The sequence below is a fragment of the Ictalurus punctatus genome, chromosome 29 (assembly GCF_001660625.3).
Source record: "Ictalurus punctatus breed USDA103 chromosome 29, Coco_2.0, whole genome shotgun sequence".
Taxonomy (NCBI): domain Eukaryota; kingdom Metazoa; phylum Chordata; class Actinopteri; order Siluriformes; family Ictaluridae; genus Ictalurus; species Ictalurus punctatus.
Window position 1 is genome coordinate 7287451 of NC_030444.2, and position 27736 is coordinate 7315186.

At 40.9% G+C, this 27736-nt stretch overlaps 1 protein-coding gene and 1 pseudogene across 3 annotated transcripts; one reads left to right on the plus strand and one right to left on the minus strand.

The window, feature by feature from the left end:
• The first annotated feature begins 4426 nt into the window (after window positions 1-4426).
• Window positions 4427-8464, plus strand: LOC128629394 (leucine-rich glioma-inactivated protein 1-like; annotated as a pseudogene).
• Window positions 8130-26337, minus strand: LOC108256381 (serine/threonine-protein kinase ICK). 3 transcript variants are annotated; one of them, XM_017453228.3, is made up of 11 exons: window positions 26121-26337; window positions 19951-20709; window positions 17663-17894; window positions 16099-16153; window positions 13489-13610; window positions 13297-13376; window positions 12898-13030; window positions 12547-12718; window positions 12189-12356; window positions 10727-10986; window positions 8130-8550 (listed from the first exon to the last, which is right to left on the minus strand). In XM_017453228.3, exons 3-11 carry the CDS (start codon window positions 17761-17763, stop codon window positions 8532-8534), a joined length of 1110 nt encoding a protein of 369 aa, XP_017308717.1. In that variant the 5' UTR covers window positions 17764-17894; window positions 19951-20709; window positions 26121-26337; the 3' UTR covers window positions 8130-8531. The 3 variants fall into 3 exon arrangements, with proteins under 3 accessions (XP_017308717.1, XP_017308801.1, XP_053533697.1); XM_017453312.3 differs by having other exon boundaries at window positions 17663-17909; XM_053677722.1 differs by lacking the exon at window positions 17663-17894.
• Between the last annotated feature and the right edge of the window lie 1399 nt (window positions 26338-27736).

The window sequence follows — 27736 nt, forward strand, 5'->3', positions numbered from 1 at the left end:
AAAGGAGCGACGTCTTTAGTGGAACATGGAGACAGAGTGACGTCCTCAGCCGAGCAAGATGGCAGAGAGACGACCTCAGCCGAGCAGGAAGGCAGAGAGACGACCTCAGCCGAGCAGGAAGGCAGAGAGACGACCTCAGCCGAGCAGGAAGGCAGAGAGACGACCTCAGCCGAGCAGGAAGGCAGAGAGACGACCTCAGCCGAGCAGGAAGGCAGAGAGACGACCTCAGCCGAGCAGGAAGGCAGAGAGACGACCTCAGCCGAGCAGGAAGGCAGAGAGACGACCTCAGCCGAGCAGGAAGGCAGAGAGACGACCTCAGCCGAGCAGGAAGGCAGAGCGACGACCTCAGCCGAGCAGGAAGGCAGAGCGACGACCTCAGCCGAGCAGGAAGGCAGAGCGACGACCTCAGCCGAGCAGGAAGGCAGAGCGACGACCTCAGCCGAGCAGGAAGGCAGAGCGACGACCTCAGCCGAGCAGGAAGGCAGAGCGACGACCTCAGCCGAGCAGGAAGGCAGAGCGACGACCTCAGCCGAGCAGGAAGGCAGAGCGACGACCTCAGCCGAGCAGGAAGGCAGAGCGACGACCTCAGCCGAGCAGGAAGGCAGAGCGACGACCTCAGCCGAGCAGGAAGGCAGAGCGACGACCTCAGCCGAGCAGGAAGGCAGAGCGACGACCTCAGCCGAGCAGGAAGGCAGAGCGACGACCTCAGCCGAGCAGGAAGGCAGAGCGACGACCTCAGCCGAGCAGGAAGGCAGAGCGACGACCTCAGCCGAGCAGGAAGGCAGAGCGACGTCCTCAGCCGAACAGGAATGCAGAGCGAGAGCCATTATAGGGGAGGGAGGGTGGGAGTTGGTCTCAGCCCCGACCACAGATTCCCCCTCCTGTCGGCGTGTCCTGGCATAATCCATTACGGATGCCGGGTGTGGCCTAGTGCATGGTCTGTCCAGCTGCGACAGGCCTAGCATGCGGTTATTCTGCGCGAGCAGTTCATCTGTCCTTCTTCCCTGCTCCAGCAGTCCTAAATACCACTCCGCATATGCTTCAAACCAGGTATCCATCGTGGGGATCTGCTGCTTCTGATAGTTGGTCTTTCGTTCTGTCACGAGTCGAGGTTGAGCCAGAAGCAAGTGCAGATAATGATATTTATTGAAACAAACGTACTAAAAAACAAAGACAACTTGGAAAACTACTGTGGCAAAACTAAACATAAACTGAACATAAACTAACAAGATCAAGAATCATGGAACACAGCGGTCTAAGACAACGAAAGACAAGCACATAGTGCAGACCAGGACTATATACACAAGAGTGCTCATTAACCAAAACGTGAATCAGGTGCAGGTGGTCATGTGACAGCTAGTGCAGCGCAGTGGCTGATGGGAAGTGGAGTCCAGAGTTTCTTGATACGTGACAACCTGCCCTCGATGAGCGGGTTACAGTTACTCCCACCAAGGCTGCTTTATTCATTCACCCTGGCAACAAGTGAAAGCCCTAGCAGATTAGGTTGGTTTCTGGTCCTCATAAAGAATCACAGCTTTTCAAAAAATCTCTTTTATCCTGGCTGACACATCATTCAATAGATTACTTGCAAGAGAGAGAAGCTTCATGTGATTGGGGTCTCAACAGTGAATTAAACAATCCCAGATTGTTCCTTGTGTCCCTTGGGGTTGGGGTGAGGAGCTCTGGTGAGGACATTCAGCTCAAACTGGGCTGAGCTTCCCAAAAGCACTAGGAAGCAATCATCATCTGAGTCATTTCAATGTTCTACAATTCTGACAGTGAAATAATACTCCAGTTCTGGGAAGCCACGTGACAGTAGCATTTTCACATTCAACTTGAATGGACTTGTCTTTTAAAATCCCTGATTTAACTTGACTTTAAGGCTAAGTTGCATCACAAAATGCTCCCTGATCACTCCATATAATCACAGTAACATTCTGTGATAAAATAATAATAACAAAAACAAAACACACAAACAAATCAGCTAAAATCAACAGTCTTCCATTACATGGCACTGGAAATTTATGGCAACTAAATTCACAGAACTGAAGTGTAACTTCTCTTCAAATCTAATGTAGAGTCTGATACAAAATAAAAAGCAAAAGTTTGAGGTTGTAATTCTCTGTGATTTTAAATATATATTTCCTAATGGATTTCTAGAAACAGCATATATTTTGAGATAGAAAGACGATTAGTGCATAGCCATGACACGCTGATCAGGTAGGCAGGCACTTTCATCTCCTCAGTACCAATCCATTTGATCTATGTATCTAATAGGGTGGTGTGATACCGAGGGCTGTTAACACACTGAAGGGGATTATTTTCCAATAACAGCACATCCTGAAGGGTTTTAATCCTCTTATACCACAGCAATTTGTCAATTAAAGGACAATTTTTATTGATTTATAGTTATGTTTAATGTTGTGATTCAAAAAATAAGATCAATGCTCTTATCCTATAATCATGTTAAAGCAGCTTTAAACAGTGTTCACTCACTAGCCTCTCTATTTTTCTCTTAATACATCACATTACCAAGAAACCGTCCAGAAGACTTCTTTTCTATGTCAAAAAACATAAGGAACAGCCTGGAGACTCCTCTGGAAAATGCTAAATAAATAAAATCTCACAGAAAACTTCACCACACCAACAATTACACGAAGTGGTTAATCCATTTATGAGTAGCATCCACCATACAAGTGCCTGTGTAAATTCTTACTGTAGAAATAGATGTGTTAGAATGACCACATCATAATATAAACCTGTGACTTGTTTTGAATCCAAAACTTTCCCAAGCTGTGTTGTTACGGAAAATTTATCACCACCAATCCATCCATCCATTTTCTGTACTGCTTATCCTGCACAGGGTCATGGGGGAGCCTAGAGCCTATCCCAGGGAACTCAGAGCACAAGGCGGGGAACACTCTGGACGAGGTGCTAACCCATCGCAGGCACAATCACACACTACAGACAATCTGAAAATGCTTACAATGCATGTCTTTGGTCTGGGGGAGGAAAACAGTATCTGGAGGAAACCCCTGAAGCACAGGGAGATCATGCAAGCTCCACTCACACAGAGCAGAGGCGGGATTCAAACCCCCAACGCCTAGGGTGCAGGGCAGATATGCTAACCATTAAGCCACTATTAGTACTAGTATACCTTCCAGTTTTGACCAGTCTCATCCTACTGTTATTCAATTCAATTTTATTTGTATAGCGCTTTTAACAATAGACATTGTCCCAAAGCACCTTTACAGAAATATATAAATTCAGGATATAGATTCTAAATGTGTGAATTTATCCCTAATGAGAAAGCCAGGTGGTGATTATGTGTCATGTAGAAATTCTTAGAAAGAAGGTTGAAGGTTTATGGCATGCTCTTCTTACAGTTCAGTGTGAGACAAACAGCTGTTCAAGAACAGAGAGTTGGCCCTCCTGTCTGATTTGATCTGTAGCATTTCATAGCACAACCTGTGTCCCAACTGACAGTTTAGCTCAAAAGTCTGGAAACAATAGAGGCACATTCATTAACTGCACAATGGTTCTGTCACGATTTCCCCTTGAAGCAACGTGCTCTAAGCGCGACTGCGTGAGCACCTGCTTTTCCGTTGTTGACAGTAGTGACATTTAGACACGTGTGATTGTTTATGTTTCTGTCATGTCTCCTCCCTGTTCTGTCATTGGCTGGGATTTTCACGTATGTTTCAATCGCCCTCAGCTGTGAGCATTTACGACACTGATCATGTCCGCTTATATACGGCACGCCTCCCAGCACACGACGCGGAATATTATAGTAGCTTAGTTTAGTGTCCTTATGATAGATAGTCATAGTTCATGTTTCATGTTTAGAATCACAGTCATAGTCCATGTCACGTTTCATGTTTAGGTTCGTTTGTTTAGGTCACGCTGGTTTCTCCGCTACCAGTCCCGCGCTATAGTTCATGTTTCTTGTTTTGTTTCTCGACCCTGTATTTCCGTGACCGCGACCTTGATTCCTGCCTCGCCCCTTTATGCCTGTTTGCTGATCGCCTGAACCTTGCATGTTACTGGATTACGTTTGTGGATCACGTTTTGGATTTGTCTGCCTGTCTCTCTCTTAAATAAAACTGTTCATACTGCGATTGCATCCTACCTTATCTCCGTTACGTCATGATACGTGACAGAATATTCCGCCCATCATGGATGCAGGACAAGAACGGAGAGGACGCAGAACCCGGAGGTCCACGCCAATCATCCCCGCCTTGGATTCTATGCAGTTCTCGCAATGGACCTTCATGGATTATCCGGTTATCCGGACTATTTTATGATTGACTGCCAGAGTTACTTCTCCAGCCTGTTTGACCCGTAGCCAAGGGAGAAACAATGGATTAAGTTCATGATGTCCCGATTTTTTAGCCCAGCTCGCAAGTAGGCACAACGAGTAGCAGCCATGAGACCCCGGGTACTGGAGGACAGTAGGCAGTTCTCGTACCTGTTTCTGAGGGAGTTTGGAGAACCAGGGCAGAGCTACAACTTGGATGAGCTGTTGAAGGGATTTAATGTGGCGAACAGTGCTGATCTTCCATTCCACATGCATTATGAGCGGATGAGCCACCAAGTTGATGTTAACACGGACAACCAAGTCCCTGAGGTCCAAGTCAAGTCTCCAGTCACCGAAGTCTCCAGTCTCTGAAATCCAAGTCAAGTCTCAAGTCCCTGAGGTCCAAGTCCAAGTCAAGTCTCAAGTCCCTGAAATCCAAGTCAAGTCTCCAGTCTCTGAAATCCAAGTCAAGTCTCAAGTTTCTGAAATCCAAGTCAAGTCTCAAGTCCCTGAGGTCCAAGTCAAGTCTCCAGTCTCTGAAATCCAAGTCAAGTCTCAAGTTCCTGATGTCACAACCAAGTCTACTGATACGGTAGACCACGTTCTGCTCACGCCCGAGTCTGCCGACACGCACAGCCAAGTTCTGCTCACGCCCGAGTCTGCCGACAGGCACAGCCAAGTTCTGCTCACGCCCAAGTCTGCCGACACACACAGCCAAGTTCTGCTCACGCCCGAGTCTGTCGACACGCACAGCCAAGTTCTGCTCACGCCTGAGTCTGCCGACACGCACAGCCAAGTTCTGCTCACGCCCGAGTCTGCCGACACGCACAGCCAAGTTGTGCTCACGCCCGAGTCTACCGACACGGCCGCCCAAGTTCTGCTCACGCCCAAATCTGCTGACACGCACAGCCCAGTTCTGCTCACGCCCGAGTCTGCCGACACGCACAGCCCAGTTCTGCTCACGCCAGAGTCCGCTGACACGCACAGCCAAGTTCTGCTCACGCCAGAGTCTGCTGAAACGCACAGCCAAGTTCTGCTCACGCCCGAGTCTACCGACACGCACAGCCAAGTTCTGCTCACGCCCAAGGTTCACCTGGTGACCTCAAAGCCTCAGCCTCCCTGTTCAGCTGAGGTTGTCGTTCAGCCTCCCTGATCAGCCGTGGACATCGCTCAGCCTCCCTGGTCAGCCGTGGACGTCGCTCAGCCTCCCTGGTCAGCCGTGGATGTCGCTCAGCCTCCCTGGTCAACCGTGGACGTCGCTCAGCCTCCCTGTTTAGCCAAAGTCATCGCTCAGCCTTCCTGCTCCATGGCGAACATCGTTCCCCCCTCCTGCTTCGAGGAGACCCACTCTCCTCTCCCTGGCCTCATGGAGACCCACGCTCTTCTCCCTGGCCTCACGGAGACCCACGCTCCTCTCCCTGGCCTTAGAGAGGACGTCGCTCTGCCTTCCAGTTCAGCCGGGGACGTCGCTCTGCTTTCATGCTCCGACGAGGACGTCGCCCTGCTTCCCTGCTCTGCTGAGTACAGCGCTCTGTTTCCCTGTTCGGCCGAGGACGTCGCTCTGCTATCCTGCTCTGCCGAGGACGTCGCTCTGCCTTCATGCTCCGCCGAGGATTTCACTCAGCCTGCCTGCCCGGCTGTGGATGTCGCTCTGCTTTCCTGCTCCGCCGAGGACGTCGCTCTGCCTTCATGCTCCGCCGAGGACTTCGCCCTAGCCTGTCTGCCCGGCTGTGGTCGTAGCTCAGCCTGCCTGCCCGGCTGTGGTCGTCGCTCCGCTTTCATGCTCCGCCAAGGACTTCTCTCAGCCTGCCTGCCCGGCTGTGGTCGTCGCTCTGCTTTCATGCTCCGCCGACGACGTCGCTCTGCTGTGTACATCGCTCTGCTGTGTACGTCGCTCTACTTTTTTGTTTCGCCAAGAATGCCGTGCGGTCTCCAGGCTCTGCTTGGGACATTCTGCCCAGGGGGCCAGGGTCGCCAATGGAGATGGAGATGGAGATCCCAGGGCCGCCAATGGAGATCCCAGCACACAACGTGGAATATTATAGTAGCTTAGTTTACTGTCTTTACGATAGATAGTCATAGTCATAGTCCATGTCATGTTTCATGTTTAGGTTCATTTGTTTAGTTCACGCTGGTTTATCCGCTACCAGTCCCGCACTATAGTTCATGTTTCTTGTTTTGTTTCTCGACCCTGTATTTCCGTGATCGCGACCTTGATTCCTGCCTTGCCCCTTTATGCCTGTTTGCCGATCGCCTGAACCTTGCATGTTACTGGATTACGTTTGTGGATCACGTTTTGGATTTGTCTGCCTGTCTCTCTCTTAAATAAAACTGTTCATACTGCGATTGCATCCTACCTTATCTCCGTTACGTCACGATACGTGACAGGTTCAACATGTGGTTGTAATTATCCAGTAAGAATTCAGTGGAAGTTTGGGACTTCATTCAGTTGGACAGCAAAGGTGTCATTGTTGAATGTTTTGCATGAAAACAACAGTTACATTTATTGCTTAACTATTAATGGTTAGTTTCTATCTATAAATAGGACAGCAGTATGACATGGTTATGTTTTGTTTCGTAGTGTTCACACTACCACTTTTGACAAGCACCATGGATGCTGAGATAGCAGTTTTGAACTTCAAGTAGAGAATATATGCATACTTTTCTGTCTGTTCATTTTTAAACATTCTGTTTCTGTCATCAACTTAAAAAAAATACAAACCATGTTTTTAGTTCTGTGAAAACCTTTCCCTTTCTCAGATAATGTCTCCAGCCCTGTAGCTAGTCTCTAGTCTGATAAGCTGTCTTTAGATAATTGAAATAAATACATGTAATTGGAAAAACTGCAACAAATGTCAAAAATGTGACAGGAGATATGGTGCAGTAATAATATAGTTATGATTATATGCTCTTAAACGCCATTTTCACTATCACAGTGAACCAAAAGATCATTCAGGTAAATTTAGTTGTCTGTCAAATGCATTTATTGTAAATCTCAAATTAAAGACAAACATGTGAGTGAACAAGCCTTCATAGAATAAAATGATTTTTACTAAAATGTCCCCACAGGAGCCTTGCCTAAAACAATCTGGAGTCTCTGCCAAAAGATCTCTTTAAATGGGTGGACACTTTGACAAAAGTGTATGTATTAATTTAACATCCAGCAATACTATGGACTGGTTACTGGATGAGCTGATGGTAAAACTGTTCACTACTGTGTGCTGTCCACTGACTTGACGTGGAAATCTGTTCACCTGTGATTGCAAACTGAAGTGGCTGGTGGACTGGATTTACCACACGAACGCAACCATAGACCAGATATACTGCAACAGCCGTCCAGCCTATCAAGGAAAGAAAATCAACGATCTTACTCCGCAGTCATTTGACTGCATAACAACGGCCAGTTTATTGTTGTATGTGGTGTTCGTAATAGTCATGAACTATGTATCCCATGATTTCGGATTCATATTGCAACATTAATCTAGCTTTTGTGGCAGATTTTTCCCTGCTGAAGTCTCTCGAGTTCCAGTCCATTTCAGTGGAGACATTTACTTTTGGTGGTGACCAGTATGTGGTGTTTGCCCAGATTTTCATTGGAAGATGTAGCTTTATGGAACGGGACCATGTTCAAATGGAATTTCGGAATTTTGACAATATTACGAGTACATGTTTTATATTGTAATTAGCCATGCATGTCATTTTATTAAATGTAATGTACAGTCCCCTCCAAAACTATTGGAACGGCAAGGCTAATTCATTTGTTTGTGATATACACCAAAGACATTTGGGTTTGAGGTCAAAAGATGGAAATGAGACGAGAGTTTAGGATTTCAGCTTTTATTTCCTGGTATTTACATCTAGACGTGTTAAACAACATAAAACATTACCTTTTGTATCAGACCACCCAATTTTTAGGTGAGCAAAAGAATTGGAACACATCAGTCTTGAAGTAAATTAAAGTAAATAACACTTAATATTTGGGTGCATATCCCTTTCTTGCAATAACTGCATCAAACCTGTGACTCAGTGACATCACCAAACTGTTGGTTTCTTATTTTGTGATGGTTTTCCAGGATTTTACCACGGTCTCTTTCAATTGTTGTTTGTTTCCCTTCAGTCTTCACTTCAGGAGGTGAAATGCTGCTCGGTAGGGTTAAGGTCTCGTGATTGACTTGGCCAGTTTAAACAGTATGTTTTGGATCATTGTCTTGCTGCATGATGAAGTTCCTCCTGATTAATTTGGATGCATTTCTCTGTAAATTGGCAGACAATCATCAATAAAGATTAGAGAGAACCTGTTCCAGAAGCAGCCATGCAAACCCAAACCATGACACTACCACCACATGTTTCACAGATGAGCATATACAGTGCCCTCCACTAATATTGGAACCCTTGGTAAATATGAACAAAGAAGGCTGTGAAAAATTGTGTTTATTGTTTAACCTTTTGATCTTTTGTTAAAAAAATTCACAAAAAATAATTGCTCTCATTGATATCAAACAACTGCAAACACAACACAGGTATATATAAAAGAAAAACTATATCTTTGCTAAATGTAGGCGTGCAACAATTATTGGCACCCCTATGAATTCATATGAGAAAAATAAATTTCAAGTATATTCCCATTGATATTTTTTAAAAAATAAATAAATTGTACACTTGGGAGACCAGGAACAGGAAATTGTTCAACCATGACTTCCGGTTTCACAGGGGTATAAATATGAGGTAACACATAGGCCAGATTCCTTTAGACATTCATAACAATGGGTAAGACTAAAGAATATAGCTGTGATGTGCGGCAAAAGGTTGTTGAGCTTCACAAAATGGGAAGTGGCTATAAGAAAATAACAAGCATTGAAAATGCCCATTTACACCATCAGGGCAATAATTAGGAAGTTCCAGTCAACTGGAAATGTTATGAATCAACCTGGAATTGGACGTGTGTCAATTTTGTCTCAACGCACTGTGAAGAGGATGGTTCGAGTGGCCAAAAAATCTCCAAGAAACACAGCCGGAGAATTGCAGAAGTTAGTTGCGTCTTGGGGTCAGAAAGTCTCCAAAACTACAATCCGAAGTCACCTACATCACTACAAGATGTTTGGAATGGTTTCAAGAAAAAGTCCTCTACTCTCATCCAAAAACAAACTCAAGCATCTTCAGTTTGCCAGGCACTACTGGAACTTCAAATGGGATCGGGTTCTATGATCAAAATAGAGCTTTTTGGAAATAAACACCAGAGGTGGTTTTGGTGTACACAAAGTCCAACCTCATCAGGCAGGAGGTGTCCAACCTCATCAGGCATAATAGGAGAAGACTCAGAGCTGTTATCTTGGCAAAGGGAGGTAGCACAAAGTATTGACTAAAAGGGTGCCAATAATTGTTGCACACCTATAGGTTAAAAAATAAAAACAATTTTTCCATAGCCTTTTGTGCTCATATTTACCAAGGGTGCCAATACTAGAGGAGGGCACTGTATATGATTGTGCAGTATATTGTGTTTGGGCCCTTAACAAAAGTCAACGTGGTTCTCTGTCCTGGCATTGCACGTAAAAGCTACTAATCAAGTCTGGTTTCCATCTTCATTTTTCCATTATTCATTAATTATTCTTATGATTGAAACAATTTCTAAGTGATTATATATTTTGATCATACACTCACTGACCACTTTATTAGTCACACCCATACACCTACTCATTCAAGCAATTATCCAATCAGCCAATCATGTAGGCAGCAGCACAACTGCATAAAATCATGCAACAGCTTCAGGCTACAGTGGGCAGGTGAAGATTGTAAAAAGACAAAGTGATGCATTTCCGATCTTCAACTGACCAGTTTGGCTGAGCCCACTGAGCTGAGTGCCCACCGTACCCTCAGATTCCTGTTCTTGGCTGACAGGACTGGAACCCAATGTAAACTTCTACTGTTGTAGCCAGTCTTCCATAAGGTCAAACAATGTTTGATGTTTTGTGCATAGTGAGATGCTTTTCTGCTCGCCATGGTTCTAAAGAGTGTTTATTTGAGCTACCAAAGCCTTTCTTGTCAGCTTGTCAGATTGGTATCCGGCCATAAGAACTGCTGATGGGTTTTTTGTTTTTCACACCATTGTGTTTAAACCCTAGAGATTGTTGTGTGTGAAAATCCCAGGAGATCAACAGTTTTACAGTGCTTTTAGGCCCTGCACTGCTGCCATATGATTGCCTGACTGGATAATAGCATGACTAGCATGGGACATGTGTTCCTATTAAATTGGCCAGTAAGTGTAGGTGGTGTTAAATTTTGAAAAAAATTTTTTTTTCACATTTCTAAAATATTTTGACTAACATGATAATGTAAAAAAAAAAAAAAAAAGAAAGAAAAAAAAGAAAAAAAAGAAAAAAAAAGGTGCCTTATGAGATAGAACTAACACACCAACACAGTGGCATTGCTCACCTTGCTTTTGTCATGGCTTTGTCATGTATTAGAGGAAAGCGTCTCTGCACTGCCCTGTCCATCTTGACCTCTGCCTTTTCTGGCCTTTTAGGAGGCTCTGGAAGGTGCTGTGGTTGATGGGCTGTATGAGGTAAGGTGAGCGGTGGGATCTGAGGAAGAGGTTCAGGCCTGAGTTGCAGAGGCTGTGTTTGTCCTTGGTCCTGAATCTGCTGTGGCGTGCCTAGGACTTGACCCACCTGAAAGTAGGGATATCGCAGGGCCTGGAATTCGAACAGCATCATGAGCCATGGTTAGAAGATGAGGAACTGTGATTTTAGTGTTTACATCTGATAAGACTGTGTAACAACATTTTGGTACATCATGATATCACTTTTCATAAGGCTGGCGGTTCAATTCCCGGCCCATGTGACTCCACATGCGAAGTGTCCTTGGGCAAGACACTGAACCCCAAGTTGCTCCCGATGGCAAGCTACCGTTGGTATGTGAGTGTGTGTGTGAATGGGTGAATGAGACACAGTGTAAAGCGCTTTGGAACCGCTAAGGATAAAAAAGCGCAATATAAGTGCAGACCATTTACCATTTTCAATGTCACATTTTCCTAGAGGATGATATTATAGAACACTGCAGTGGTGGTGTGCAGTATAATAATTCAGACCTGCCAACCATGAAGAAGAAGAAGAATGTCAAATTGAGTTCTTCTCAGTGAGGGAATTGAGTAAATGTAAAAACACATTGCACAGAATAAAACAGCACATTTTCCATACAGCCCTTTTACAAACCTCTTGTTTAATGTACCTTGTACAAGCCTTGTAGAGTGCTGCTTGGACTCATCCGAGTACTTTAAATTATTTGCAAAAAACATTAGATTTGACACTTCGCTGTACCCTATTTAACTGTTTTGGTCAAAATTTTCCTAGATGAATGTGATTGAAAATGCATTTTGAATTCTAGTGAATCCGTAATAAGTATAGTTATATATTTATAACAATAATGTTAGCTTCTCATAATCATTTCTAATAATAATAATAATAATAATAATAATAATAATAATGTTAGAAATGTTAAACATACAATGATAGATTTTGTTCCATATTAATGATTTCAAAACATTCTCCGTTTACTGTGACAGAAAGCAACATTGCATCGATCGAGTGGGAAAACTGAGTCGAAGCGAGGCGAGTGCACCGGCCTACACATTACTAATGTGAGACAAGGGAAGGGGAGCAGCTTCCAGGGGGTGTCAGTTAATATCGGAGAGTTCAAACAGCCCAGGCAACTGTCAATCATTCCAGATTCATATGTCGATTGGCTCATCTGCTGGAATGTAACAGTGAGAAAAGACTGCTCTTTTGCTGCATTAACCAGTACCAGCATACTCCGTAATGTGGAGCTCCTATAGAAAAGGTTGTAAGGTTGCCCGGTTTGAATACTTGTAAAAAAAGTATTTTAAACTTTGTGTTACCTGGCAGGCTGCTGGCCGTTTTTTAGGGTCCCACTGTAACAGGTCTCTCATCAGCTGAATAGCTTCGGAGCCGGCGCTGGGGATCAGGGTGGCTAGACTGGTGGGCACGCACTGCGGCCAGCGGAAACTCATGGAGGCAGCCAGCTGGCATCCTTCAGGCCAGTCGTTCTACATGGCCAAAGGTACACATCAAATGCTCACAAAATTGCACAACTAAACAATAAATCATTTAATAAATTTAGCTTGAAATTAAAATCATTTTGAAATATTTTATATTTGAGTAGTCCCGGAGTATAATATTTCATCAAGTATCAAGTATCATATCTAAGTATTTTATCAAGTATCATTTGCTTACTACCTTTTTCGGAGTTCCCAAAACCTGGCAGATCTTGAAAATAGTGTCCACCTCACTGGAGCCAGGAAACAGAGGTCTGAGCGTGTAGAGTTCAGCCATGATACAGCCTACGGCCCACTGGTCTATAGGAGAGCTGTAGCTTGTGGACCTGAGAAGCAATTCTGGAGCTCGGTACCTAAATTCATGAAAAATTTAAAAAATTGGGGGACAAAAAAAAAAAGATACGTAAAGAGAAATGTGTGTATTGTGTCTAAGAAAATGCAACCCGAAATAAATGTAGAATAATACTGATAATAATAGTGCTGTTACATATTACTGGCTGTTCTACATATAACAGCCAGTGCTGTTACATACCATCTTGTCCCCACATAGTCAGTGTAAGGAGGACGAGATCGTATCTCTTGAGCTAGTCCAAAGTCAGCAATTTTCACGAGCTCAGGACCCATGCACAAAAGATTCTCTGGCTTCATGTCTCTATGAAAAAAGCCTAAAGGCAAGGCAAAACAATTTAATAGGCAAGATGTGATTATTACAGACAAAGCTAGGAATGGCAAATTCTTAGAAAAAAATGTTCAGCATCAGATCTTTAGTATTAACAGTGTTTCTTACCACAAAGGTTTCTGAAATATTTGAGTTCTCATGAACACTTCTTATTTTTGATTCAGGGAAGTTGCACTTAATATCTAATTTATTTGTTCTCTGAATTCTGTTTGGCAGGTTATTAAAAGAGAAAGCTTTGTTTGTGAAACACACCATGTTTATGAATGAAGGCAAGTCCCTGTAGAATCTGAAACATGATATTCCTCACTGTAGACTCAGGAAACATGCGTGTTCTGGAAAAATAAGTGGAAAAAAACACAGCTGAGTAGTATACTTTTACGTCTATTTTGAGAATGTTATGAAACCTGTACTCTGTAGTCTACAGCTCCTCATTTTATTGGATACCTTTTTTTCATGAGCTGATAGAGGTTCTCAGTCATATACTCAAACACAAAGTAGAGCTGATCATTTTCCCGGATGACCTCCTTCAGCTTGATCACGTTGGCATGGTTGAGTTTCTTCAGGGACTGGGAATGAAAGAAATCACTCGTTTAACCATCGATATCACACACTCAACAAACCCCTGAATCTGAACATTTCAAATAAAAAAGGAGGTTATTATAGACAGGCCATGGAAATAAAACAAGGTGCTGATGATGCCAAGTGAACTGTTTATAGGGTTTTATCAAATATAATTGTCCATTGCAGCCTAAACCCAAGTGAGATTTGAAATTAATATAAGCAGCATACACGCATCAGCCACTTTATTAGGAACACCATACTAATACTATATGCACTGTGCTGCTGCTACATGATTGGCTGACAGAATAATTGCATGAATAGGCAGGCATTCTTAATAAAGTGGCCAGTGTATTCTTAGGGTAAAAGAATAATCTGTAAATAGACCTGTGCTGATATGTGACTATGCAATATACGGAGACAACACTAAACACAGTACAGACAAAATATCTTGGAATCTGTTCTTATATTTATGTAGTTCAGCTTTAATCAGTGAGACCTGTGCTATTTTAATGACCTTTATAATTAAATGATATTGCAAACCAATAATAAAAAAGAGAACTGTACATCAACACATGCCTATTTATAAGCTGTGTAATTCCATGCATTGGAAAGGATTCATCATCTAGTAATTGTACTTGATAGGCTGCCTGCTTGATCACATGCCGTTTTATAGGATTAATACAGGGACAAGTGGAGTTAGAAGCACCGCAATTTCAAGACACACAGACATGCTTCACTGTGTAGCTGTAGAAATTTGTTTTAAATTTGTTTGTTTTTTTTGGTATGCCAGCAACAAAAAACAAAAACAAACAAGTGACAAAACATAATCATAAGAAATGTAAGAACATTTATTCCCCACACCTTCAGAGCAGCTGAAGCCAAACATTACAGCATGAGAAATTTTTTGTAGAGTGGTGTTTGAAAGTCTCTTTAGAATTTTCTATATTTCTGCATATATATATGACCTAAAACATCATTACATTTTCACATAAGACCTAAAAACAACGAGAAGCCAATTAATCAAATGAGAGAAAAATATTATACTTGGTCATTTATTTATTGAGGGAAATTATCCAATATTACATATCTGTGAGTGGCAAAAGTATGTGACCCTTTAGAATTAGCAGTTCATTTGAAGGTGAAATTAGAGTCAAGTGTTTTCAATCAGTGGGATGAAAATCAGGAGAGTGAGCGCCCTGTTTTAATGATCAGGGATCTATCATAATCTGATCTTCACAACACGTGTGTGGAAGTATATCATGGCACGAACAAAGGAGATGTCTGAGGACCTCAGAAAAAGAGTTGTTGATGCTCATCAGGCTGGAAAGGGTTACAAAACCATCTCTAAAGAGTTTGGACTTCACCAATCCACAGTCAGACAAATTGTGTACAAATGGAAGAAAAGTAAAGATCATCGTTACCCTCCCCAGAGTGGTCTAATAGTCCACGAGGCCACAAAGCAACCTAGAGTAACTTCTAAGCAACTAAAGGCCTCTCTTATACTGGCTAATGTTAATGTTCATGAGTCCACCATCAGGAGAACACTGAACAACAATACTGTGCATGGCAGGGCTGCAAGGAGAAAACAACTGCTCTCCAAAAACAACATTGCTGCCCTACTGCAGTTTGCTAAAGATCATGTGGACAAGCCAAAATGTTAAAATATAACTTTTTGATTTAAATGAGAAGGGTTATGTTTGGAGAAAGGAAAACACTGCATTCCAACATAAGATCCTTATTCCATCTGTGAAACATGGTGGTGGTAGTATCATGGTTTGGGTCTGTTTTGCTGTATCTGGACCTGGACGGCTTGCCATCAATGATGGAACAATGAATTCGGAATTATACCAGCAAATTATAAAGGAAAATGTCAGGACATCTGTCTGTGAACTGAATCTCAAGAGAAAATGGGTCATGCAGCAAGACAATGACCCTAAACACATGAGTTGTTCTATCAAAGAATGGTTAAAGAAGAATAAAGTTAATGTTTTGGAATGGCCAAATCAAAGTCCTGACCTTAATCCAACAGAAATATAGTGGAGGGACCTGAAGCAAGAAGTTCATTTGAGGAAATCCACCAACATCCCAGAGTTTAAGCTGTTCTGTACTGAGGAATGGGCTAAAATTCCCCCAAGCCAATGTGCAGGACTGATCAATAATTACCAGAAACTTTTATTTGCAGTTATTGCTGCACAAGGGGGTCACACCAGATACTCAAAGCAAAGGTTCACACACTCACAGATATTTAATATTGGATCATTTTCCTCAATAAATAAATGACAAAGTATAATATTTTTGTCTCATTTGTTTAATTGGGTTCTCTTTATCTCAAATGTGAAAATCTGATGATGTTTTAGGTCATATTTATGCAGATATATAGACAATTCCAAAGGGTTCGCAAACTTTCACACACCACCCTATGTGGGAGTGCATTCAGAGAGATGAATGCATGACATAACTTTTTGTTTGCATCTTGACAACAATTGTACTTACCTTGACCTCGCTGAGGTTCATGCACTCCTCCCAGGAATAGAATTTCCTTTTCATTCTGCATAATGAAATAAAATACATATACATACACATACTAATTCATGAACACTGATGATACAAAAAAATACAACAGTAACACACTAACCATAAGCATACACGCCTGCAAAAAGAAACCCTGCTGGACAAAAGGACTAAAAGAATACAAATCACAATCTAGTTTTCCTTGTGCATCCCCCTGTGTTGAATCATTAACTTCACAGCTGTTTGGCAGTTCATGATTTAGCATTCTTTTGACATGAAAAGTATCAGACAACCAGAAGAACATCAACAGTTGATCAAAGTGTGCTAAATATAGTACAAAAACCCCACTTTATTCTGATGACCTGATTACAATTTTGACGACCTGATCATGGATGCATTTGGCAGAGCAGTATTTTTTCATCACATTAATTCATTTCAGATTAGTCGACTATGTAATCCTGTGCTGCCAACCAAAATGTCTTAAAACGTAAATATAACTCCATTGAGTTAAATCAGTGTGACACTCCAGTGCTATTGTTCATGTCCCTTCTCCCATAACAACATCCTGTCCAAGTTAAAAATAGAGCAAACCCTAAACTGTGGCTTTCAGAAGCCTGACAGATAGCTACATAATCACCAAAATGGGAGGCTTTAAACCCTGGATTCCTCCACATCTGAAGCAGCAGTTATCATATTAACTGAGTTCGCTACTTGACTGGTTAAAAGATACACTGGTACATTTTTATACTCAAGCTTACTGAAAATGCACTGGCAATCACTAGCTGCCTGCTTCAAAACACAGAAAGCTTCAAATGCCAAGAGTTTGCAAAACCTCTCAAGATACCACAATGGCCTCATTCTGGTGCTTAGACAGGCTAGGTAAGGGGCTCTGTGCTTTGTCAGTCTTGGTGTGTTTCTCTACACTCTGCTAATTTGGGTCCAAGTTGCTGTGCTCAACTTGTCTTGGTCTGGAGCTCTGCACCCAGCTAGACTTGGTCCAGGTCACTGTACTCAGCCTTTCTCGGTCTGTGGCTCTGTACTCAGCCTTTCTCGGTCTCGTACAGCTCTGTGCTCGCCTAGTCTTGGTCTGGTGTGGCTCTGTGCTCGCCTAGTCCCAGTCTGGTGCGGCCGTGTGCTCGCCTAGTCCTGGTCTGGTGTGGCTCTGTGCTCGCCTAGTCTCGGTCTGGTGCGGCTCTGTGCTCGCCTAGTCTCAGTCTGGTGCTCACCTAGTCTCGGTCTGGTGCGGCTCTGTGCTCGCCTAGTCTCGGTCTGGTGCGGCTATGTGCTTGCCTAGTCTCGGTTTGGTGCGGCTCTGTACTCGCCTAGTCTCGGTCTGGTGCGGCTCTGTGCTCGCCTAGTCTCAGTCTGGTGCGGCTCTGTGCTCACCTAGTCTCGGTCTGCGGCTCTGTGCTCGCCTAGTCTCAGAGCCACAGCCGAGAGTTTCTTCAGTGAGCTACATGTTATACAAGATTATTTGTGAATGTGGCCCTGATCCTCATACCAACTCAGCAACAAAGACAGAAAACATTAGAACAGCTCGACTCACTTCTTGATGGCGACAAGCTCACCAGACTCCAGGCAGCGGCTTAGTGTGACTGAGCCAAAGGTGCCATCGCCAAGCTGTTGGAGGGCAGCGTATCGGTTCATAGTGCTGTTTTCTTTCTCAGCATGACATGCAGTTGTACCTGGCACCTGTTTGATGGCCGCTAAAATGCAGCCAGGGTCTGTGGTTTGAGTGACACGTGTTGAAGTCAAGATGTTCGTGTGCACACCACCACCTGCAAAGTAACAGACTGACAGGGTCAACAGACAATTTGAGGATGGTCTGAGGAGTGGATACGCACACAGTAACTTTTTAATGAACTTGAAGCCAGTTTTAGACTTAAATTAAGATGATCCCAAAAATATTGTGATTATATAATTAAAAAGATTAGATGTTGACACACCTGCGATTAAAGAAAATGGATGCAGACTTTAATGGAGTGAAGGACAGGATTTTCTTTTATTTTGCTTTACCTTTGCTTTAGGCCTCAGTGCTCGCACAACTGAATTTCTCTCATACACAACAGTTTATCTACACACCCCGAATATATGTGCAGACATTTTTACTGACCACCCTCTCTTTTACTGGGATCATCTTACGCAGTCAGATAACATGTTCCTTTTACATTGCTAACATTAAAGGAGCAATCCTGCCTTAACTTTTCTATTAACCTTTATGTGATTATGTGATGAATCCACAATGCCACTTGACTGCCTGATAATACTAATGCCAGTGGGATTTAACCCGTACATCATCTCTACTTAAAGAGAGTGATGCAGCAGTGCTTTATTATGTTAGTCTGTCCCGCTTTCTCACCTCCACATTTGTACACTCTGCTTAAACAGAGCAGGTTCTAAAGCTTCAACTTTCAAGCTAACACCACCATCAACAGCATCACGCTTGTCATTTCGTAGATCTCTCGCTCGCCTGTACTCTGCTGTAACTCTGCACAACCTTGTCATACTTTTATTATCGCCCCTGCTGCTACATTGAATTCCTCATTAATACCATACTGAGCTGCAAATGAGAAAAGAAGCTCTTATCCATCATGTCCGAGATGTCTGTTGACATGTTTTCTGCTGTTAAGCGCCATCAGCCCTATCTGGACAGGATTACATTCACATGGGGTTCAGGGGTAAGTTCCTGTTTTACAGATGCTCCAGTGTTCAGCCAAATTGGTGTTTTTCTCGTCCTCTGAGAAAATTACAGTCTGAATTACTTATTATTTTTCGCCAAACTCAGCGGTTGTCTGATAATTTTAGTCCCATCTGAATCAAGGCTATAATCGTAAACGAAAACGAACCAAATAACGAAAACTAGGTGTGAAAAAATATTGTCGTTAACTGAAATCGAAATAAAAACGAGGCATTACAAAAAAACAAACAAAAAAAAAACCATAACTAAAACTGTATTGTCTGTTTGCAAAACTAGCTAAAATAAAATACAATTCTAGAGTAAATGTCCTTAGTTTTCGTCTTTGTCAATGTCTTTCATAGAGCAAATATCTTTCAGAGTTGACATTTCCGACTGGGAACCCGGAAATTACGGTATTCCATGTCAAATTGAACACTGCATAGTCCATGCTCCTCGCCTGGCATCATGGACCGACCGAAAGTCGGAATAAAGCGACAGAGTCCTATTTGGGGTTACTTTGAATATAACTGTGTGTCAGATAAAAGCAAGTGTCTTGCAGTGGAAGGTGGTGAAATATGTGGACAATTTTTTAAATGGAAAAATCCCACGAATTTGAAAGTACATTTGAGAAGTGCGCACAAGGAGGCTAACCTATCTTACCTTAATAAGGTAAAAGAGAACGCTAAGCACCGCCTCCTGAATTACAATTGGGTAGGCCTTGCTATACGAATTTACTATTAGCCAATCCAAGCGCAGGGACAGGACGGTATTAGGCAATCATATAGTAGGATTTATATACGTCTAGACTACAGGTGGGAAAAGGATAAATAAGGAAAGAGGACGACTGCGTTCCAAACGGTGTACCACTAGAATAAGTACACTACATACCGTTTCTGGCATACTGTTAATTTTAGTGCTTAGTATTGCAGATTGGAACGTGGCCATTAACAGGCTTCCAGCAGTTTTAAGTTATAGGCAGTAAGTAGTAACTGTAGCGACTTGTGACTGATAACATTTAAAGTCAAAGTAGCACGCGCAATGTCAGATTAGTATTGACCCAGGCAAATACAGCACTGAAAATATCGCGTGTTTAGGAATCAAAATCTTTTGCAACACTCTACATAAAGCTCGAAGACATACTTCTGTTTAACACTCACCTTATAACAGAAAAAAGTTTTCTTCTGAATAGTTGAAACGGAGAATCACTGACTGGTGCTCTCCACTAACGAAGCAGTTGTAAAGAATGATTAATATTCTGCTGAACAACTGTATTGTAAAAGGTGACACAAATGTTGTGATACGTCACGTGAACACGTCACGGATTCCATTCGATTCATTTAAGAGGCCATGCGATGCTCAGGATGTTCGCTATTCCACAATTCCAAACTTCCACACAGTGGAGAGAATATTGTTTAATTGGAGTGATGAGAAATGTATGATTAATCATTTATGTAATGACATGACAACGACATGCTGTTACATTGTATGACCGCTAGATGGCAGTCGAAGCACACAAATGAGTTCATCATTCATCCATTCATTCATGGGGGGCTATATGCACTCTTGAAACAGATGCGTGTCTAGTTAAGGACAATACATTTTGTGTTACTTTCAACAAAATCAGTGTTTTAGTACATTTAACACATCCTGTGTGTGAAACATTTCTACACAACGACGTGTTAAAAAATAACACAGAGATGCTGCTTATACTTTTTTACAATTATCCTCAAATGCAATTTGTTTGTATGCTAAAATTCTACTAAAATGCTCACCAAAAAAATTGCATGAAATTCAGATGACATTTATTAAAATCATTAAAACATTTGACAGATGTAAGAATTGGTTTTGATACATCTTCTTACAAATCTCCCAGCCATCTGGGAAGACAGGAGTCCCGCTCCCTTCTGTTTGAAAAGCTGTAAAAGAGCAAAAATCATGTTGGTTAGAGGTTAGCTACAAAATATGTCCAAATTCCTTTGGGCTTTAACTGAGAAATTGCATTACAGAATCCCAAACTGTGTAATTTTAGAAATGTTCACTCTCTTAATGAGCAAAATGGTGCTTTAGCCTCACCATGAAAATCTAGATAGCTTGTCAATATTCATTTTCCAGCCTTTAGCACCTCACCGCCAATTTTCTGTACAACCTAATTAAGTCAACCAACATTACATAGTCAGTGGAAAGCATTACAATCAAATGTAACCCCATCCTCTCTTTTTGTCATGTTAACCTTGTGAAGAACATTTGGCCTCAACATTTCTGAGTTATCTAAATTCCATTAGCCACTGACTGTCTGCACCTGTTAATCGACATTAACATTCACCAAATACATGAAGAAACACGACCCTAACCCATCCTCCTAATGCTAATTACTACAGCTTGTCTTGTACAAAACACTTGCTAAAAGCAGTTAACGTTATCCCACTCTCTGTATTACATCATGGTGAACAGTTGTAATGCTATGCTTTCGTTAACTTTCAAAAAGGTAATGGGAATGTCTAACATTACCGTGAGCTGTATGCTAAAGTAATGCTATCTACTCAGGTGAGCGTCTAAATTAGCATCACTCATCCAGGGTTAGGGTTAGTTCAGTGATCATAAGGTATCATACTAATTCAGTGATCATATCATAATTTAAGTATGGAAATACCAAGTGCCTAAGTTGCGCCTCATCAAAAACTCAGCAAAGATAGTAACCTGAGCTCACTGCACTACCATACACCCAGTTTTATTGCTGAGTTAACTAAGTACTGGCATTATTATTAATACTGTAGATGTGGTGGAATGAACAGAAAGCCGCTATGTTGTGTGTGTATATATATATATATATATATATATATATATATATATATATATATATATATCAACAATTTTACTGGGCGGATATGGTGTATAAAAAATGAAAGACACCACATAAACTATATATATATATATATATATATATATATATATATATATATATATATATATATATATATATATATATATATATATATATATATATAGTTTATGTGGTGTCTTTCATTTTTTATACACCATATCCGCCCAGTAAAATTGTTGACAAACACCAGGAAAAAGATGTCTATAAACCTTGTACAGTCAAACCATGGATTGCGAGTAACTTGGTTTGCGGGTGTTTTGCAAGACAATCAAAAATTTGTAATAAATTTTAACTTGATATACAAGTGAGGTCTTGCAATACGAGGATCTGTAGTACGTATATGCTGCTTTGTCTGCCGAGTGTCACGTGATCACTACTGAGCTGATGGTTCTTCTCTCACATGCTCGGTCTCAGTCAGTGTGCCTCACTTGTATAGTCAACATCCATGTGAGCGTATACTGTTTACTATAGTGTTGTAACTGTTGTGACTGTGTAGTAACTGTACTGCGACAATGGCCCCATGAAGAAAAAAATTTAAAAGGAAGTCGATAAGAAAAAGAAGATGATTACGGTGGAAGTTAAGAAGGAAATCATCGAGAAGCACAAACGAGGTATGCAAGTAGCTGAGTTGCGAGTAGTCAGTTGTCAATGAAATTGTGTCCTTGGGGAAGAACATGGGACTGGAGGTGAATGAAGACGACATTCAAGAGCTGGTGGAGGAACATGGCCAGGAGCTGACCACCGACGAACTCATGGATCTGCATCACGAGCAACAGCAAGAGGTTATGGAGGAGGTCTCGTCTAATGAGGAGGAGGAGGAGAAAAAGACAGCGAAATCCCTCACTTCAAATGAGATTAGGGAGGTGTGTAAAATGTGGGAAACGGTGCAAAATTTTGTAGAAAAGCACCACCGAAGTAAGACTGTAGCAGTGCGAGCGATGAATCTGTTTAACGACAAAGCAATGTCACATTTCCGCGAAATTCTCAAAAGGAGGCAAAAGCAAGTGTCACTGGATAGGTTCCTTGTTAACATCGTACAAAAAGAAAAAGATTCCGGCGAGCCAACAGATAGCAGTGATTCCATTAGTAACAATGAAAGTCGTCCTACACAATAATTAATAAATTTGATTACTTTATATTAAATTTAAATAATACAAATAAAAAATGGTATTTTCTGTTAATCATTATTATGTATATGAATATTTTTGGGTTTTGGAACGAATCATCTGAGTTTCCATTATTTCTAATGGGAAATTCGCTTTGATATACGAGTGCTTTGGATTACGAGCACGTTTCCGGAACAAATTATGCTCGCAATCCAAGGTTTGACTGTATTCAATTAGGTTTTGATGCATTATTAATTCCAAAGAGAAGGTATGATTTATGTGCAAGGCTTTTAGCATTCAATTAAAATAAGTATAGCAATTTTAACAAAAGAAAGCTTTACAGTAATCCTGGGGTAGATTAGATCCATAATGAGAAAAGTCAAAGGTGACGGTGACAAGGAAAAACTCCCTGAGATATCATGAAGAAGAAACCAGGCTGAAAGAAGACTCTCTCCTGTTCTGGGTGACACCGGATTGTGGGATTATAAATCAGTACTCTTCTACAAATACGTAAAAACAGTGTGTATGTTTAGCATGTATTCCGGTCTAAAGCCATCGAGGTAAACAATATATGACATGAAATTTAACCAGAAGCGTGTGTCAAATTCTGCTGTGTGTTGATCTACAATACATGACTTCAAATTCATCAAGTATTTCAGAGGAATACAATAGAAGCCACATTTTCCAGCCAAAAATCTGCATTCATTAGAACTTTCTACACAAATTTCCGATTTGGATAAACGTGTCATTGTGTCAGTGCAAGCATTTTATCATCATCTAGACAAGCCGTTGTCTTTAGCAAAAAAAGGAAAGGACAGTATTTTTTGAAGATGTTTTCAGTGGAAAACAAATAATCACATTGCTCCCTAAAGGAATCACAAGCCAGTGACCTTATGAACACGAGTTGATGACCTGTGAAATGCTTCAAATTTAGAGAATATTTTTGTAGTCCATAAGCTATGTACATGAATTTTAAATAGGTTATGATTCATCAGCAGCTTCTTATCTCCGACTGTAACACCTGGATGGCATTAGCTCTAAATGGATTTATTTCTTTTTTTGCTTTTGGGTTGTGTGGCAGTCCATGGCACAGGACTGCACAGGTAGATCAAAGATGGATTCCAGTAAATATCAGCAAATTCTGGAATCAAATGTGACACATATCAGAGATCAGATCAGATACAGGATACACAGCTCTGTGTTAGATGTGTGTGAATGGTTTCTCAATCAAACCCCCACCAGCTCCTGAAGGAATTCTGACTAAACCCCACCCATAACACCAGACTGTTAAAGTTCCAGACTGAGAGAGAGTCAGATCTAGTAGACGGTGTTAAAGGTGTTAGTCCGTGTTGTTTATTTGTTCATCTAATTAACTCGTTCCTGAAAAACCTGATAATCTGATCTTCTTCCTGGAACACGGCTTGTTCTGGCTTAGTGTCGCTCTAACAAACACGTCATAGCAGTCAGGACAGAAAATATAAGATGTAGGAGAGACGTTTGCCGATTTTTTTTTTAAATAAAAATGTAAATTCCCCTTTTGTTATTTTTGCTTTATGGCTATTAAAATGCCGAGCTTCTGCACAATTTGGGGATGTTTAATTATATTACATTTTTAATTAAAACAAATTAATTCTAAACCTGTAAATGTTAAAGGCTGTAAAGTTCTTCTCATTAAATGACTGTAAGTCCATTATTGTTTATTTCACTGATCACACACACACACACACACACACACACACACACACACACACACACACACACACACACACACACACACACACAGTTTAGCCCACAGTGATCTCTCCTTCCCTGTTTTTAATGGGCGTTGACCTTGAATTAAATAATAAATGTCTATTACACAAAACACTGCCCCCTGCTGTTCATAAACAGTAGTCAAAAGTCTGTGCAAAGGTCTACACACCCTTACGTTTTTTAAAACAAAGTAGAGATGTTTATTTGATATTTTGGCATTAATGTGTGAGTAGAAAATTAATACAACTAGGTTTTATTACTTATACAAGTAGTTACATTTTTATATGAAAAGTTACAGAGATAGGGTGCACGGTGGCTTAGTGGTTAGCACGTTTGCCTCACACCACTAGGGTTGGGGGTTTGATTCCCGTGGCTCTGTGTGTGCACGGAGTTTGCATGTTCTCCCCGTGCTGTGGGGGTTTCCTCTGGGTACTCCGGTTTCCTCCCCCAGTCCAAAGACATGCATGGTAGGTTGATTGGCATGTCTAAAGTGTCCATAGAGTATGAATGGGTGTGTGTGTGATTATGTGCCCTGCGATGGATTAGCACCTTGTTCAGCGTGTACCCCACCTTGAAAAGGATAAGCGGTATAGAAGATGGATGGAAGTTATAGAGATGAATGTTCTGGAAGTGCTCAGTAACAGAGGACATTTCAGATAAACCCATAATGAGTCTGTTCTGGTTTTACTGCAGAACCAAAGTGAGAACCAAATATTCAGAAGAACTGTGTGAGGTTCCCCAAGATGCAGAAAACCTGAACCTGAGGGAAGTGATACAGCTTTAAAGGCTTCATAACAAATACTGATTTACTTCATTAAAGTTTACTGCTATATATAGTTTATTTATTAAATATAGAAACATTTTATTATATTTGAGGACTTTTACACAGTACTGTACAATCTATTCTGTTAAAGTGATAAAAGATAAATAAGAAATATCAATTCTGATCCTTTAAAATAACAACATCCATGTTATTTTACTGTCTAAGTATTGTATAAGTATTTCTTTATATAAATTATTTTTTACCAAACCATAAGCCAGAACTAATCTCCCAGTGCTTTTAATAGGATCTACAGCTGATATTTCCTACAACAGTTTCCCATCACTTACACTAACTTTTCCTTTCTTTATATCAGTTAAATCAGAAAAACACAAAATAATTTCTCATCATTTATAGAAGATATTAATATTTACTAGTTTTGTACTTTGATCATAGAATCATAAAGGGATGTGATAGTCTCATGAGTTTTTTTGCAGTATATAATTATCTCTAAAGTCACACTGTATCTATCAACTGTGTGATTATAAATCAATTTTACACCAACACACTTATTTATTTTATTATTTATGCCACAATCATTCTCACTTGTTATCTATATTGATAAAAATGTAAAGTAACATGTTAGAACTCAAACTCCACTATAGCTTTATAATATTTGTTATAATCAGGTATTACACATGTATATTATTATCAGCATTTTCATTTCATCTCTGTACATTTAAATAAAGCATTAAACAGAGTAGAGAAGGTGAATAAAGTGATTATTTCCTATGAGGAGAGAAAGTAGATTAAAACAGTTTCTCCTACCGTAAAGAGCTCAGTAAAGCCTCCAGGTCATATGACGACGACAAAGTCCTTTTAAATCACATCCATGTGAGGACACTGATGTGTAAATGGTCAACAATTAGCATTGTTCAGTAACAGAAAATCAGGTTTCAGGAATGTTTTATGTGGTTTATCAACATTACTTTCATTCTTTTACTATACTGAGACAATGCTCTGACCATCACGAGCTGCATGTCTGAGCTTTCAAAATGGTGGGAATGAAGGAAGCGAACAGCTTTTATTTCGCCTCTATACACAGGGAGACGTGAACCCCGTGACGAAGATGTGACGAGGACGTGACGAGGACACTGGCGCTTTCCAGTTTATTTACATGCACAAATCCAAATCCTTTACACACTGAACACACACACACACACACACACACACACACACACACACACACACACACACACACACACACACAAAATCAATTCCTAATGTAATGTAAAGATGTAAGATGTAATTGTTAATAAAAAAAAAGACGGATATATTCAGAAGTCTGTATTTTTAATGTGTTTTAAAGACATCTTGCAAAAGGGGGGCCTCGGTCAAATTTTAATGCCATTTGTGGGGCCTTGCCCTGGAAAAGTTTGGGAACCACTGATCTAATGGACTTGTTCCAGTTACAGATATTCTCAATGTAAAGATGGGATTTCAGGTTTAAAAAGTTCCTCGCCTGTTTATTTATTTTGTGTTAAAACTAGAGCAGTGTGACAGACAGCCCTGATTTCAGAAGAGATAAAGAAAGGTCATGGTCCTGCTGATATTTCCATAAGTTTGCTCAGTGGATCAAGTGAGGGATAAAACTGCCATTCAGGATAAAACAATGGCGTATTCACTTCTCCTTTCTCTCATTTAACACATTTATCACTGAGGGAGTTTTATATCACTTATAGCTTTCATAATTATCTTTAATATAATAAAGTTTTACTTTCAGAAAGTTTTATTTCTGAACTTTATTTGGAAGAATGAGTGTAGACCGGTTTCGCAGTAACACGACAAGGTGTGATTTTTGTCTTTAGAACTTTTTTTCTGGACATTCCACAACATTAAATGTAATTATACACATAAAAAAGTGTGACATATGGAATAAAACACTTGGGGACATGCTAATGTAGGTTTAAATTAATAAACTTCATTGTGGTATCAGTAACTTCACTTCATCACTGATTATTTTACTTTAACCACGACATGCAGTGTTTATTAATTATTTGCACAAGTTGATATTTATTTTAATTTATTTTGGAAGTGTAATATTCCCATTCTTGTCCTCTGGCCGCTGCACATTTCAGTTGTAATATTTGTTGTATTTGTTAAAGGTTGTATATTTCTGCACAGTCAGAAATTTAAATGGAACTTAATCCTGAAATCTCCACATCACAGGAGAGAGAGAGTTAATGTTGTTGTCTGATCTGGAGTGTGTTCACTCTAAGATTCCAGAACCAGGAACTATGTGTGTATAAAACACAATATACAGGAAGTGTGTACACTATCAGAGGAACTGTTTATGCTAAAATAAAACATTTTGCTCATATATCCACAAGGTGGCAGCAGTGACACCGCGCCGTTGATTCTCAAAGCAGCCAGAGAAAAAACGG